This window comes from Xenopus laevis, chromosome 7L (assembly GCF_017654675.1).
Source record: "Xenopus laevis strain J_2021 chromosome 7L, Xenopus_laevis_v10.1, whole genome shotgun sequence".
In the NCBI taxonomy this organism is placed as follows: domain Eukaryota; kingdom Metazoa; phylum Chordata; class Amphibia; order Anura; family Pipidae; genus Xenopus; species Xenopus laevis.
In genome coordinates, this window is record NC_054383.1 from 65455262 (window position 1) to 65472266 (window position 17005).

Below are 17005 nucleotides of genomic sequence, written 5' to 3' on the forward strand. Positions count from 1 at the left end.
AAAGCTGTTCATTTAAAATGATTTCTAACAATTGTTGTATATTCTCAAATTGTCAAGCTTCAGGTATGGTTAGGCTTTCTACATCATCCCTTTGAACAAATTAAATCCATGTTACTGGCCAATCAGTGATCAGCACAGATGCATGCTGAGAGCACAGATTTCTAAGCAGCACCCATCTGAATGGATTACTAAGAACAGGCCCGGATTTTGTGAGAGACCTCCAAGACGCGGGCATAGAGCGGCAAGATGTTTAGGTGTGGCAAGCAAGTGCCCCTAACATCTAGTAGTATAAACCTGAACATACTTGCTGTGACCTGCAGCTCAGCTGAATGTTGCGTAAAACATTTATTTAAAAGAACAGGCAGGAAAACAGTTACAGAGCAGAATTGTACTTTCTTTCTTGGAAATTCAATTGGTAGGTTAATTATACAAATAATCTGTTAAATCCTGACTAATGTGAACTAAAAAGGTTCTAAGCAAATGGGGGGTAAGAAAGGTAAATCTGGCCCTAAGGAACTCTGCAGAATGGGGCATTATTATGCAGTCACTGTTATGGAGCATGTAGAGCAGTGATCCCCAAACAGTAGCTCGCGAGCAACATGTTGGATGTTGCTCCCAGTGGCCTTAAAGCAGGTGCTTATTTTTGAATTCCAGACTTGGATGCAAGTTTTAGTTGCATAAAAAATCATGTTAGCCAATCACAGCCCTTATTTGGCAGCCAACTCTTTTTATTTTTGAATGTGGCTCACGGGTAAAAAAGGTTGGGGAACCCTAATGTAGAGTTTGTCCTATGCAAGCACATTATAGAGAAAAAGTGTTTACTAAAGCTGTCAATAAAGGTCAACAAACAACAAACTCACTAACCTGCAGGTTCAAATTAGCCTGATCCAATAATTATTATCTTATTGTCACCCTAATGATATTTGGACAGATATTGGGGCAGACAGATATTCTAGAGTGCAATTTAAATTTCCACTTAATTAATTTGATAACATGTAAAATGTACATGCTTAATGGCTGATACGCAGTTTAGATGCATTCTGTAAGGCTGCACAAGAACCAGTGCATTCTCAACAATGTATCTGAAGTGATGAATGATGCAGGGTATACCAGAAAGCTACCACTAGAGTCTGAACCAAATGGGAATTCTAAAAAAAATACAATGAACTGGGAGGACTAGAAAAGGCTCTCTGCCTGAGAATCATCCCTGTGGCTTCCTGCAAACTATTCAATGGGAGCTAAAATATTAAGGAGCAGCCGAAGATCAAAAATAAATGGATGTACTTGGAGAAGTGGAAAGGCAAGTCACTGATTGGCTACTGACAGGCACCAGGTTAGACGTAATGCAAAGCAGGAAGTAGTGTTTTGGTTACATTAGACAACATCCTTTTACTGCAGCCTTTACTGATTGCATGTTAAGCTAACTATACTGAAAACTTTTTATTTTATATTTTAAATGCTGGTTGATCTACTCCCTTATGTCTGTGAATACTCACCCCTTGATGCAGGTCTAGGGCATGTGTACCTTTGCCCACAAGTACAATAGTGAGAGTTCTTCATGATATCTTCCTTGGACATATGACACTGTGAAACTGCCTCACTTTAACAGGTATTCGTGACATAAAATCATAAAATGTTTTATTTTCAGCGACCATGATAGCCATGAAATTTAAACAAATTATTTTTGTAACCATCAGCATATGAGCTGATTTTTAAAAAACTTAGTAAAAAAACACAGTTTAGTAAAGATTTAAAAAGACATTTATCCTGAACACTTTTACCTGGAAGTATGACATTGTTACGTTATCTTACTGTTAGCAGCGTTTGTTACACATAACATGTGGTCACTGTATTTTGTTTGCAAGGTCCTCACTGTCAGTCTGTCAAACGGCAATGTATGATTTATAGATAAGGAAAAAGTACAGCACTCACACAAGCTTGCTCAAACAAGGGTGTTGGTCTGTCTCTGAGGAAGAGCAGAGTTTGGCTCAAAACATTGGAACTGTAAATAAACTTTTTGTCTGAGTAAGCTCCTGTGAGTTCAGTCCTTTTTCCTTTTTAAATATCCATTCCTTTGTGTGTTTACAACCGTATATGTTACTGAGAAAAGCTTATCTTATTCTGTGTATGTGTGTAGTTTAGCTGTCTGGGTTATGCAAATGTTTGAATGACTAGGAAGATTTCAAGTATACTTATATGAATTATTGGTATGAATAATCTAATTAAAAATGAAATTCCATCATATTCTATATACACTATGATATAAACTGTTTTTTTTTTTTAAACATGTAGTCATTCATCAAAAAATTCAGATATGTAATAAATAATTCTTCTCAACATAGCATTACAATGTGAGGTATTTAATCCGGAATTTCCGGGGAAAATTGTCTGTTACAGATTCTTCTCAACAAATATAATGTAATGTGTTTGTTTTCTGGTCCCAGCCTAAGGAGAAAACAAATAAATATACATGGCGTTGGTTGCTGTTAATGAAGACATCTAAAACAATATGTAGTACATAGTATAAAAAAAGCTTCACAGATATGGCAGGTTTCGAAGTTAAAAGACACTGGTATTTTGGCTTTAAATTGACCGTGGGTTAATATTATTTTACCAGAAATTGCAGAACTTCTTTTTTGGCCTTGCCAAAAGAAGACCATTCAGTGAAATTCAGGTTTTAGTCGCCATACACCAGTACCATCAATACCCCTATGGAATGTGCAAAGTTTTCTTAAAAGTTCGCGGAAGACACACGATTGTTTCGGAGATAATTTATTCTCAAACTCCTGCAGCAGTTCCTGGGTGCTGGCTTCACCATCTGTCCGTGCCTGAAAAGCAATGAAGTTCCTCATGTCTGCCAGCAACTCGTCATGCTCAGTAGGATCTACCGAGGACACTCCTGAACTTGTTTCATTTTCATCACGGTGTGGTAAAAGCAAATTATTTCTTGCCTTCATCCGTGCCAGAAGTGATGATGAAGAAAGGGCAGAGCCAGCACTCTGATTATCTCCACTAAAGTGTGAGGGGGCACCAGAGCTAGATTGATCCTCCTGCTTTGCAATATTAGAGTCCTATATAAGGAATAGAAAGGAAAGTAAAATTTTCTACCTTTAAGTAATGTAGCAGCACCTCATTATGCAATACTGATACTGGTATCACATTATATACAACAAAGTTTAGGGATGCACAGGCACACTAACAACTTGATTTGCATATGTAAATTAGAGTTCCGATTCGCTTCGTATTCGGCCGAACCTTTCACAAAGGATTTGGGGTTCGGCCAAATCCGAAAATATTGTTTATGTGTTATCACTGCATATAAAATACTGTTACTGACTGCCATTGTCTTTATGGGTCAATTAATTGTAATACAAGCACATCTAAAACTTTAATCTAAAGCACTAATGGATCTGCATGTTAATGTACTTAAGATCCAATAATGCTTTACCAGTGCAGTGCCATAACAGAGTTCAGCAATTTACTTGTGGAGCAATAAATATCCTAAACATTGCAGGTCTGTATAAAACCAAATTACATAAAATAGTCAATATATCAAGTGCTGTTTCATGTAAATAAGGTCTTTTGACAAAAAATATACTTTTCTAGAAGTACATAGAATTGGATAATCCCATGCAGAAGACGTGCCATTATGTACTAAACTCAACCCTTTGGCTTATATGAGGCACTGTGCTCAGACGCAAACCAAGGGTGCAAGTAAACATGCTAAGATATATCAGTTATGTCTTCCTGTTAAAGATAGAGCTACATTATTTTTGGTCCGGTGATCTCTTAGGCAGTACACTTAACATCACAAAATGATGGCCAAGAGCGAGCATGGAGAAACTGTCAGCAACATTTGTCATCTTCTTCTCTTCTGGTAATCTTCTTGTCTTCTTCCTCCCCCCCCCCACCCCTTTGGCAATTTCTGACTTTTCGGTCCATGTGCAGTTGTCGTGAAGCAGAAGTTTGTTACAACTGCGCATGCACCATTACGCCGCTCACATCACGAAGGTTACCGAAGAGAAGAAGATGGCGTCCGTGAGCTCCACTGCGCTCACTGCATGTGCAGTCACTAATTCAAGAAGAGACAGAATTCTGGGGTAAGACTGTACAGGGGGGAGGAAGGGAGGGGTCCAACTGAGGGGGGGCAGTGGGGACTTATCATTGTGGGGGTTTAGTTCTCCTTTAACTCAAAACTCACTGACTATATCTTCCTTTCAGGGAATATAATTGATACCTCTAGAAATGTCAACTATAACATCTGTATCACCGGTGTTTCATTTTAACCATGTACATGTTTTTTTCTTTTTTTCTCTAATATTTAAACCATGTAAATATAAATACTCCAATTGATTTATTCGTGTAAAATATGTAAAATGTAAGATTTAAAAAAAGAAAAAAAAAAAAAAAGAAAAAGATTTATTACTTACCGTTAAATCCTTTTCTCTCTAGTCCTATGGGGGACACAGGAACCATGGGGTTAAATCCCCTCCCATCAGGAGACAGGACACAGAAGAAACGTATCCTCCCCTCTATATAGCTTACCTCCGCCTCCAGCTATTCAGTTATGTAACAAAGAACCGAGCAACAAGAACCGAACTGTATGGGGCGAAGGTATCCCCTGTTTCTGGGTGGGAAGCCGTGTCCCCCATAGAGAGAAAAGGTATGGGGCGAAGGTATCCCCTGTTTCTGGGTGGGAAGCCGTGTCCCCCATAGAGAGAAAAGGATTTAATGGTAAGTAATAAATCCCTTTTTATCATACGTCCTGAGGGACACAGGAACCATGGGGACATACCAAAGCTGTCCCATGCTAGGGAGGGAGAAGCCGGTAACCAAGGAACCTTCTAACAGAATTTAGGAAACAGCAGATTGTAGAACCTTGTGTCCAAAAACAGCTTAAACTGACGCAAGAATATCAAAACGGTAACATTTTGTGAAAGTGTGGGCTGAGGACCACGTTGTTGCCTTGTACAGCTGTTTAGCAGAGGACATATTTCTCGACGCCCATGAAGTTCTGAACGCCCGTGTGGAATGAGCCTTAATGCCAAATGGAACAGGTTTTTGAATAGAGATGTACACTCAGCGGATCGCTTCCTTAATCCCTCTTGCAATGGTAGCTTTAAAGGCCTGGGAAAACCTTCCGACTGCCAGAGGGCACCACAAAGAGAGTCAGATTTTCGGAATGTAGCTGTGCGTTCCAAGTATGTACATAGCATGCAAATCACATCCAAAATGTGAAACCTCGCCTCCTTAGGAGAGCTGCAAAAAGAAGGAATAACAATCTCCTGAAAAAGCGGAAATCACCTTAGGAAGGAAGGATTGTACTGTTGGCATCAAAGCTTTTTCTTCATGAAAATTCAGATACGGTGGTGAATAGGACAATGCCCCAAGTTCGGAGTCCCTTTGGGCTGATGAGATAGAAACTAGAAACCCCACCTTCCAGGTAAGCCATACCATCTCGATTATTGAGATGTGCTCAAAGGGGGGTCCCAGCATTGCTGATAAGACCACATTGAGATCCCATGGAGGGACCAGAGAGCGAAACGGTGGTGCAACATGTGCCACCCCTTGCAGGAAAAGGCGCACATCCTTATGTAAGCCAAATCGCTTCTGGAACAGTAATGAAAGGGCTGAAATTTGGACCTTGATGGATCCCAAACTCAGCCCTTTAGTCAATCTCATAAGCTGCGTGTCCCTCCTTGACGGTTGAGATATGCCAACGTCGTGATGTTGTCTGACTGGACCCGGACAGCTAGACCGATTAATTGGAATTCCTAATGAAGAAGAGCTTTGAATACCGCCCTGATGTCCAAGATGTTTATTGGTAAGCCTGTTTTTCGCTGGTGACCATACTCCCTGAGCAGTCGGATTTCTGAAGGTTGCTCCCCAACCCAACAGACTTGCATCTGTGGTAATCACCTGCCATACAGATTCTAGAAAGGACTGTCCCTGAGTTAGGGGTGTCTGGTCTATCCACCACGGCAGAGAATCCCGGGCTAAGACGGAGAGGGAAATCCTCTGGTTGAGGCACTTATTGTTCCGCCAAGCTGTGAGGATGCACTTCTGCAATGGTCTGAGATGAAATTGAGCAACGGGTATGGTTTCAGTCAATGACACCATCACCCCCAGAACTCACATGCAGAACCGAATCGATAGTTTCTCCATTGAATGAAGTCTGCTGACCAGTGATACCAGCTTCCAAATCTTCTCCTCAGGAAGGAAAACTTTCCCCTGGGAAGTGTCGAAGACGAGCCCTAGAAAGGTCATTCGCTGTGATGGTGTAAGACAGGATTTGTCATCCATGTATGGAGTAATAGATACTCCTTGGACTCGGTAGATGGCAGCCATGGAGGCCATTATCTTTGTGAAAATTCTGGGGGTCCAAATGGCAGTCCCACAAAGTGGAAGTGGTATTCCTGGAAGGCGTATTGGAAGTATTGTTGGTGTGGAGGGAAAATTGGAGCATGCAAATATGCGTCCTTGACATCCAAGGATGCTAGGAATTCTCCTGGTTTCATGGCCTGTATGACTGACCCGACTGACTCCATTTTGAAATGATGGTACGTAATGCACATGTTTAGGCACTTTAGGTTGAGAAAGAATCACAGGGGGCGGTAGCGCGAGCCTTCTGCATTCTAACAGCAATGGATTCAAGTTACTCTGTGTGCAGGTCTTCACGAATGCCTGAAATGAGCATATCTGACCAGTGCAGGAGAAGGGTTTTTTTTTTTTGGGTGAAACAGACGGCGTGGTCAGGCCCGGATTTGTGAAAAGGCCACCTAGGTCCGGGCCTAGGGTGGCAGGATCTTAGGGGGGCCGCATGCTGCCCAACCACACCCACATTGGCCCTGCTGACCCAGGCCGAGGCCAGAATAAGTCTAAAGGCTGATCCGGCTGACGAAAATATTGCCTTGAGGAAACCTTCTAGTTTCTTGTCAGTGGCATCTTTAAAGGCTGACTTCAGGAATGGGTAGTGTGGTTCTCTGCATCTCCAATGCTTGCTTAGGAAGGGGGTAGAGTTTCGCAAATTTTTTAGTGACCTTAACTTGGTGATCACGATGTCCCATTCCTTTTTGACAATTGCCTGCAATCGATCATGGGCGGGAAAAAACACAGAACGTTCTGAGTGTCTGCAAAACAAACCACTGGACTTCTTGCCTGGGGACGGAGACTCATCAATCTTGAGTACCTCAATGACCGCCGCAATCAGGTCATCAATCTTTGCGGAATGGTCTGGGGAGAGGGTGGTTTCTTCCCCCTCAGATTCGGAAGGGGATAATTCCCCTTCGCTAAGGGATTCCTCATTCGAGCACTCAAGTGAGGAGTTGCAGTGGGGGGAAGAGTGCTTTGTAGGGTCAATAGATCCTGACGATTCTTCAGGGAAACCGGGGCAGATAGCCTCTCTAGTATTTTGTCAAGCGATGCTGCGAGAGTGGAATTCCCTGCAAGGAGGAGAGGGATTGAAAAAGAGAGACGGCCCAAGCCGGTGTCTCCTGACCCCCAACTGCTACCAAACCAGTTGAGGAAGTGAATGCCGCTGTACATGGCTATGCAGGGCTGCAGTTGTAGGCCCTACATTAGGTGTAGGTACTGTATGCTCTGCATGTGCAGCAGGTGTACAGGAGGAGCAAAGGGAGTCCTTCTGACCACACTTAATTTTGTCTTGCATTGAGCACAGGCAAAGAAGGTGACCTTGGCTACCAACTTGTTCCCTCTGGTAAATATGGCATCTCCTATCCCCTCCAAGTTAGTCTTCCTATAGGAAATCTGTGTTTAGGTGTCACCCAGAAACTGGTAAGGGAAGCTCCCTGCCCTGTAACCCCTATACTTGGGAACAGAGGAGGGCCACTAGAGAGAAGAGTGCAATGGATGCTGTGAGCAGGCTGCATGAAGGTCTCTACTGAATGTGGCTGGCTTGAGGGAGTGAGCTTCCGCTACGTGCCTGGCGCCGGAAATTCCGCCCCTCATTTCAGGATCCTTCCTGGAAGCCCTGGATAAGCAGTGTCCTCCACAGCGTCACCGGCTTTGTGCCTTTCCCACGCCCTCCCCCTCAGCAGTAACCTACTATGTGGCCCGTGCCATGGGGAGAGCGGGAGGTATTTGCCATGAACCGGCCCACACCCAATAGAGAGGTACCTGGGGACGGGCGGGTTCTCCACTGCTGCGCCTGTCTGTATCCGGTAGAGACTAGAGGAAACCTCACGCTCCTACCTGCCCCACCTGTCCGCTAACTTGTAGATGGCTCTGGGCCTTTTATTCTCCCGGTGAGGATCCCGTGGCGAGGGCTGACTCACAGAGTACAGCAAGAGCTGCCCCAGATGCCCAGGCTAATCCTGGACAGAACTATCCTTGCGATGGGTCCCCCTGGGGGCCTTGTCCAGAACCTCCTGATGTTGCAAGGACACATTAAAAACTGAATAGCTGGAGGAAAGCTATATAGAGTAGAGGATCCGTTTGCTTCTGTGTCCTGCCTCCTGATGGGAGGGGATTTAAACCCATGGTTTCTGTGTCCCCCAGGACTTATGAAAAACAAAAAAAAAATGGTGGCCAAGAGAAAAGATTTAAAAGAGCAATCTTTTCCAATACGTTTATGTCTATTTGGTAAGATTCTTTAACAGGGCATTAATTATAGTATACATTATGTGTTATGTATGCATCATGAAGTTATTGCTTTCCTTTAAATCGGAAGCAGCATTTCGGAAATTTTTCTGCTGGCTGAAATATGCAAGCACAAACTGACAACTTGTGCCATTAGCCAAGTACACACTTGTACATAACTCATGCTTACCTTGCATTTGTCTTGGGAAAGTTTGCCTGGGGCATCAGCAGGATGTAGCAAAGGGTTTTTTTTCTGGCCAAATCTGCGCCTTAAAAAAATATAGACCGTAAACATAAAATCCTGTTATATTTCCCTTTGTTGTTATTTTCAAAGATTAATTGTTAGAAACTAATTTTCTAATAAACATCAAACAGTGAGCCACTGTACGGGCAAGCTTAATACGGCTTAGGTTTACAATACTTAGTCATAGCTACTGTATATAGCTGAGTACATTATGAATTTTTGTTTCAGAACCCTGGTCACCTAATTGCAACATTTAAAGTGGACCTGTCACCCAGACATAAAAAGCTGTATAATAAAAGTCCTTTTAAAACTAAACATGAAACCTAAATTGTTTTTTTCATTAAAACATCTATACTTGTCAAACTTGTTTAAAAATTTTAGCTGTCAATCACATCTTGCTTTCCCCTCCTCTATGATTTAGGCATAGAGGCGGGGCAGGTAATTACTTTCACTTTCTATTCAGCACTTACTAGATGTCACTCATTGCACTCCCCACATTCCCCCTACCTCCTCACCATCTAATTGTGAAGCCAGTGCATGGGCTTCAGCATCAGGTGCATATTTTGCAGAATAAACAAGATTTTGGCATGATGAAAAACTTTCCTTAATAACAAGTGTCCACAAAATGGCAGTTGCCTGCTTGCTGTGATTGACTTAAAGACTTAAATAATTAAAATAGTGTAAGTGAAGTTTATTGTGCTTAACTAACATTATAACAGGATTTGGAATTATTTATTAGGGTGACAGGTCCCCTTTAAAGGAGAAACCAACCATTAATAAAAAAAAAACACACTACCCCCCCTACCTTACATAGACCCCCCTCCCTCTCCCCCCCCAGCCTAGCTGCCCCCCCCCCCCGGGCAAATGCCCCTAACTATTTACTTACCTCTCGGTGTAGATTTTGTCCAGCGGAGTTCACCTGCGCCATCTTCAGCTGCATCGTGAGTCTCGGCGCATGCGCAGTTGTCGCTAAAATGGAAAATTGCTCCAACAGCACATGTGCCGCTCTCATTGCGAAGATTACCGAAGAGAAGAAGATGGCTGCCGTGAACTCTGCTGGACAGAATCTACACGGAGGGGTAATTAAAGAGTTAGGGGCATTTCCGGGGGGGCAGGGTTTTTTTCATTAAGGGTTTGTTTCTCCTTTAACCCTTTTAAATAGTTCTGCTTCCTCACTTGGTTCCTGTAGGTGGCGCTTTGTTAGTTCCGGTCCATGTTGGGACTCCAGAAGAAGCAGCATAACAACGCTGGCGAGAGACTTTTAATGCTCGCAAGGCCTCATGAGCTACACGGCTTGCTTCCTCTTCCACTAGCACAAAATCCGGATTTACAGCATCCATAATAACATCGTGTTTCATAGCGCTGTGCACACCTGGGGCAGGTTTAAAAAACATGCATTTACAGTTAGAGCAGTTCTAACACAGTTACATGGTTCTGAGGTGACTTCTTAAATCAGCAATGTCTGTTGTCCTCTAAATCGAGCTAAGATTCTCTGAAATTTTGTTCAGTTGGCATTTGTGTTTTAGCAACAGGAGGACTACATGATACACATCTTTTACACATCTTTTACATTATTGCCTGTTATTCATATCATATCCTACCTTAACTGTTAAGATTCTGGAAGTTGTAGTGTGTAGCAACACACTCTGTAGGATAGGAATGCTCAGTCTTATAACCTTGTGATTTTTAGTTAAAGGACAAGAAAAGCTAATTTTACTAGGGTGTGCAAAAATGTTAGGCACCCTCCAGGTCATCATAGTCCATGTACAGTAATGTAAAACGTCTGTTTTTTCTCTACTGTACATGTGTGAATAAGAATCTGTGCTAGGCTCTCCTAGAACATATGAAAAAAGTAAATAAAATGCTGACTGAGCACTGACAGCTTTTCCACGGGAGTGCCTAACATTTAGGGTAGAGACACTCGGGAAGATTTTTCGCCCACGTTTTCAAAAAGTGAGTCTAGGCAACAAGTCACTAGCTTATTTTGCATACGAAGATCCCTAGCGTTTTTGTCTTCCAATCGATTTATATCCCACTGTGCATTGCAGGACTATCTCCGCCCATAGGTCGTACCACAATGCATCATTGTGATGAGTGCTTTCCTCTTTTAACTTTTACTATATTATAGAATTGCCAATTCTAAGCTATTTGCAATTAGTCTTCATTATTTATTTTTTAAAAACTCTTCTCAGCTTTCAAATGGGGGTCACTGACCCCATCTAAAAAACAAAGGCTACACATTTATTGTTACTGCTACTTTTTATTCCTCATCTTTCTATTCAGGACCTCTCCTATTTATATTTCAGTCTCTTATTCAAATCAAAGCATGGTTGCATGTGTAAATTGGATCCTAGCAACCAGATTGCTGAAACAGCAAACTGGAGAGTTGCTGAATAAAAAGCTAATTAAGAACTACAGATAATAAAAAATGAAAAGAAATTGCAAAATGTCTCTCTCTACATCATTCTAAAAGTTAACTCAAAGGTGAACAACCTGTATAATGAGTTGAACATTACTAGTGTTGAATATGGGATATCAAAACTATAGGTTAATTATTATGCCTCTAACTTAAGTGAGCCAATTCCAAGATTGTTTCATTGCAGTATAATTAATGTCTTCTAATATCTATAATCCAGGAAGCACATCCATAATAAAGACAACATTTAATACCTGTTGAAACATATGTATTATGACAGGTAGAGGATTACCCACCTGATTTTTTGAAGAGCTTTTCCAGGACATAGTCATCGCTTTTTCTTCGATCCTCATGCTGATCATCTTCCTCTTTAAGGAATGCCTTTTGTTTCACTAAATGGGAAATTCTTTTACCTTCATACTTGGCATCTTTTTTCCTCTTAACTCTTTTGCCTTCTTTGTTTTGGTGTTTCGTTTTTGCTTTGTGTTTGCGATGGCCGTTTTCAGGCACCTCAGTCAGAGCTACTTGTTTACAGTGTTCCCCTGAGTCAACTTTTATGGATGTGCTGGAGGTAGACTTTCCTTCTGAACCATCAAGCATAGGATTTTCTTTGGACTGATGAAGGACATTGTTGCAAGGGTTTAATGGTTCCTTGGGTAAAGAAGGGGGAATTGTTATGGAATCAGACAGTTCTTTATGGGAAGCAGCCTGAGAATGTGTTACAAGATGATTTGCAGTGCGTTTTACAACTTGAACATCAGAACCAGTACCTAGGAGACATAATTAACAAGGCACAAAATGTATTGTTAATTAGTATATTAATTAATGTATTTTCAATATTACGTTAACATAAAAAAGATGCTATATAGCATACATGATATATAGTATATGTTTTATATCAATCCAGTAGCCTACTTAAAGGAAAACTATACCCCAAAATGAATACTTAAGCAACAGATATCATATCAAGGCATATCAAAGAATCTTGCCAAACTGGAATAAACGCGTAAGGCAGGTGACGTCACTGGAAGGCGCCCAGCATCGCACACGAGGAACGGACGCAAAAAGCCGCTTTTCCATCTTCCCAAGCCATTTCGATCTTTTGGGACTTTCTTTGTGCGGACGGTTGCATACAGGGGGAGCTTCCAGGAGGACGGTGCATAGATATGCTTTTTAGAAACTTTTGCCATGTGAGTGCATTTTAAGCTTTGTTTTTAAAAATATTAAAGAGGTATTTTTACACTATTCGCTGCTGCATGTTGATTTACAGTTCATACCAGGAGAAGCGCTTCATGATTTTTTACGTGCAAGCTGATATTCCCTGTTTGTGAGTACCCACCTAAACAAGCACTTAAGGAAAGCTTTTTAATCCCTTGGTGGAGGATAATACTAAATGAGGGTAACACTTATAAGGTGAAACAATTTGGTTTGTTTCTTACACAAGAGGTGGCAACATTGTAAAACAATATTACCCTATTTTGCCTGTTTGTCTGTCTCCCGCGCCTTCGGCGCTGGCTTTTTATTTCAGTGGAATATATATTTAAGTAAATATTGCCCTTTTACATATCTTGCCTTGAATCACCATTTCTGTGTGATCACCTGACCAGAAATACTGCAGCTCTAACTGTAACAGGAAGAAGTGCTGAAGCAAAAGACATGACTGTCAGTTAATTGGCTCATGTGACCTAAGAAATATAGTTTGTTTGGTATGTTTGTTTGCACAGTGAATCGTACAATCCCAAGGGGGGCGGCGGCCCTTATTTTTTAAAATGGCAATTTTCTATTTATGATTACCCAATGGCACATACTACTAGAAAAGTATATTATTATGAAAATGGTTTGTTTACATGAAGTAGGGGTTTACATATGAACTGTGTTATGAAATATCTTTTTATAGAGACCACCATTGTTTGGGGGGTATAGTTTCCTTTAATGGAAAAAATATTTATGGTTTGTGCTAATTTCGATGTGCTATAAGTTACAAAAACAGGAACATTTGCTATACAAATGAAGTGCTTTTTTTGCACACAGCATAATTTTACAGCATTCCTGCCGCCTGACTGAAAGAAATCATAAATAGTACTTTAAATGCAATGTCCAGATTTGGTCTGTATATAGTCCAAAAAAGGTAACCCATATAAATTCAAATGGATTTTGATGTCATGCGCTCACAGTCAGACTTTTTTTTTTTACTCCACAATCAGGTCTCAGCTATAGGCAACATTATATAGAATTCTTGTGGATCTTGTATACCAGGGATAAAAAGTCATAACTACCGAATGCAATCACAAAGTCATGCTTGCTTACTTGCTGCAAAAGTATGCATGCCTATAAGTGGAATGCAAGACTTTTATTGATGTTACCTGCAAAAATGGCACTAGTCTCGGTTCCTTGGCTGGTGTCTGGACTAGTTAAAGTGAAGAGCTCATACAGGTCATTAGATTTGAAAAAACGCCTCTGTTTTGGGTCTTTCAACACACGGTTAGTCAGAAACTGTTTAAATATTTGCCTGCAAAATAAATAAATAAATAATTTCACCCTGCAACTGAGTAAACAAGGTGCCACATGTTAATAAAAAAACACCAGCTTTTAGTTGTTCACAGAGTACAATTCAAGAGTTTTATAATAATAATAATGAGAAATACGGGTAATGGTCCCTTAGAGTTCATTATAAAAAGGAGATTTTGTGTACTCCCTGTTAAATCTCTTTCTCTTCAGTCGCTTGGGGAAACAGGGACAGTGGGTATAGCTGATACAACTAGGAGGGCAGGAAACAACAATAAAAATGGAACTGGCCCCTCCCCCACATGTTATATACCCAGCAGGCAAATCTCTACTCCGTTTGTAGTCAACAGGGACAATAACAATTTAAGTAAACTGAACTATATAACGTATGAACACTAATGTAACAACTGTTTCATGTCTGACACAGCGAGGCCTCAATCCAAGGAGGGAAGCCCTGTGTCCCCCAAGCGACTAAAGATAAAGAGATTTAACGATGGGTACACAAAATCTCCTGTTCTCCAAGTCAGCTTGGGGGACACAGGGACAGTGGGGACATACCAAAGCTGTCCCCTAGAATCCCGGGTGGGAGAATGAAGCCAAAGTGGAAGTAGCCACTCCGGCTTGAAGCACCTTTCTGCCATAGCAAGCGTCAGAAGCCGCAAAGGTGTCGAAATGGTAGAATTTTGAAAAAGAGTGGTCCATGTAGCTGCCTTGCACAGCTGCTCTAATAATGCTTGGTTTTCTGAACGCCCAGGACATCCCCCTGGTGGAGTGGGCTGTGAGTTTGACTGTTGGCATTTGTCCTTGTGCCACGTAAGTGAGCGGGAAATAGAAGACTTGGTGGCCTGCGCTCCCTGGTGTGGCCCAGTAGGAATGACCAGTAGTGAGTCTGCCTTATGAATGTCATGGACTCTGTGCAGATAGAACTTCAGTGCTCATACAGGATCCAGGGTGTGTAGTGCAGCTTCTTTTGGATTTCCCGGCGAGGGACAGGAGGTCGGAATGGTAATTTCTTGGTTCAGGTGAATTCTGAAACTACCTTAGGCAAAAAGGATGGAACCGTACGGAGGACCGCCCTATCATGGAGAAAGACGAGAAGGGACCACCTGCATGACAGGGCGCTGAGTTCTGAGACGCGTCTCACTGAGGCATTTGCTAGGAGAAAGACTGTTTTCTAGGTGAGGCACTGAATCTAGTTGTTCAAAAGGTGGTCTTTGTAGAGCGCTTAACACCATGTGAGGTCCCAGAGGGGAGCTGGGGCTCGTACTGGGGGAGCCACATGTGCTACTCCCTGCATGAACGTCTTGACATCGGGCAGAGGAGCCAGGCGTTTCTGGAAAAGGACCGACTAAGCTGAGACTTGTGACTTGAGTGAACTTAGTGACAGGCCCTCTTGTAGGAATTCTAGGATATTGGGAACTGGTAGCAGCTTGAATCTTACATTGTGACAGATGCACCACTGGTGATAGGTGGACTGGACTCTGTGATAAGCTTTGGCAGACACTGTTTTGCCGGCGGCGCAAGAGCCACCTCATCAAGTTGAAATTTGTTGGGTTTGGTTGTAGGATTGGTCCTTGGGTTAGAATGTCTGGAAGTGGAGGCGGGATCTATGGATTTTCCACCGACAGGTTGAGTTTGATTTGTTCAACTCTTTGTCCTTTTTAAGTACTACAAAGAGGTTCGAATAGTATCCCTTGAAGGATACTTCCACAGGCACGGGTAGGATCACCTCTGATAGGAGGAGGTTGGAAATGATGCCCAGAAATACTGTGTGTTTGTTTGGCTCTTGTGAAAATCTGGACATCAAGAAGCGATGGGGAGGAGGTGAGAAGAATTCTATGCGATAGCCTCGAGTTACCACTTTCTTCTTAAATAGATGCGAGACACATGTTGGCGAAGAGACCTATTGCCTTTGTGCTTGCCAGCGTGAGATCACTGTCATACCGAAGCCGGCTTGTCCCTGGTCTTGGGAGTATGCTTTTGGTTCAGCCAGGGGGGGTCTTTGCTAATTTCCGAAGCGTCCTCGAGTCGCAAAGGACTTGGGGCAGATCTTGTACTCTTGGCTTGGGAGCCATGTAAAAACCTGCCCATTCAAAGGAGGAGTGTGCCTTTGGTTGTGGCAGCAAGGTAACCTTTCCCCCGTGGCTTGGCTGATAATTTTGTCCAGGTCAGGGCCAAAGAGTAGCTTACCCTTGAAAGGAATGGAAGTCAGAGAGGTCTGCTGACAATTATTTCATCAAGATAGGCCTGCCACTGCGGATGATCTACTGATAACCTGAGTAGCATCTAGTGAGGCCTCACACATATAAACATTCATTTCTTTGATCTGGGAAGGCCAAAATCTGGTGGAGGTGATGAAGAAAATCTGGGAGGAGTATCATACTTTTCGTCAGAGGCCGAAGGGCCCAGGTGTTTAGAAGCTCTCTCCTTAGGATTTTCCAGACGGAAGAGTAGTTTGTCTAATGAAAGTGGGATTCTAAAATTGCCAGTGGCCAGTTGTGATGCCCACTCTGGGGTGGGATGCTCTATAGGTGGTGAGGTGTCCCTGATGGTTCCCCTTGACTAGCTTGGTTCACCTGGGGAGGAGCAGGCTCTGGGAGTTCTAGACCCTGTTCAGCCGATTTACACCTAGTACATAATGGGTCTTTGTGCCCTGATGGCAATCGTTTGCGGCATTTGGCACAAGTTAAGTATTTGACTGAGGCTGAAGGTGCAGCCCTGGAAAACAAGCTGTCACTTGTGCCCTCAGACATAGTGGCGGTCACTTAGGGAGAACCAGAGTAGCAGGCCAGCCTCTAATGGATGGCTGACACAGCTGAGCACTAACTTGCAGTGGTAATGGCAGGATAGGGAAAAAGTCAGTCCCCGTAATGCCTGCTGGTAGTAGCAGTACCAGCCAACCTCCTGCCTGTATGCGGGGTGCGGAATGTTGTCCCCGTTTGGCTGCCTGAGCTTCCTGTGCCCTCCGGTAACTTGTGCTCTGAATAATGCGCATCCAAAATGGCGGCCCGACAGAAGGCGCACTTGTGTTTTCGCGAGGGCACACTAGGGTATTCAAACTGTACTGTTAAATGCAGATACAGGAAGCATTGATTTCAGCACACTGTCTTCTGGGTGTTTGGTTATTTTGTAAGGTGTACGGAAGACCTTCTAAAACACCTTTACTAAAAAAGGACTGTGGCCTTAGAACTACCCTTTGCTTAAATAGGTCAACTGGTGAAAAAAGGAAAGTGGGATATCAG

The 17005-nt window shown here is 42.5% G+C and overlaps 1 protein-coding gene across 3 annotated transcripts in view; it reads right to left on the minus strand.

Moving 5' to 3' along the window:
• Positions 1-1597: 1597 nt before the first annotated feature.
• The window catches only part of ercc6.L (excision repair cross-complementation group 6 L homeolog), a 36428-nt gene continuing 21020 nt past the window's right edge, over positions 1598-17005 (minus strand). For all 3 annotated transcript variants that reach the window (XM_018225619.2, XM_018225620.2, XM_018225622.2), the window contains exons 17-21: positions 13622-13767; positions 11555-12028; positions 10019-10214; positions 8789-8867; positions 1598-3071 (exon numbers count right to left, since the gene is read on the minus strand). In XM_018225619.2, coding sequence (XP_018081108.1) covers positions 2661-3071; positions 8789-8867; positions 10019-10214; positions 11555-12028; positions 13622-13767 — 1306 coding nt within the window. In that variant the 3' untranslated portion in view covers positions 1598-2660. The remainder of the gene's footprint in view (positions 3072-8788; positions 8868-10018; positions 10215-11554; positions 12029-13621; positions 13768-17005) is intronic.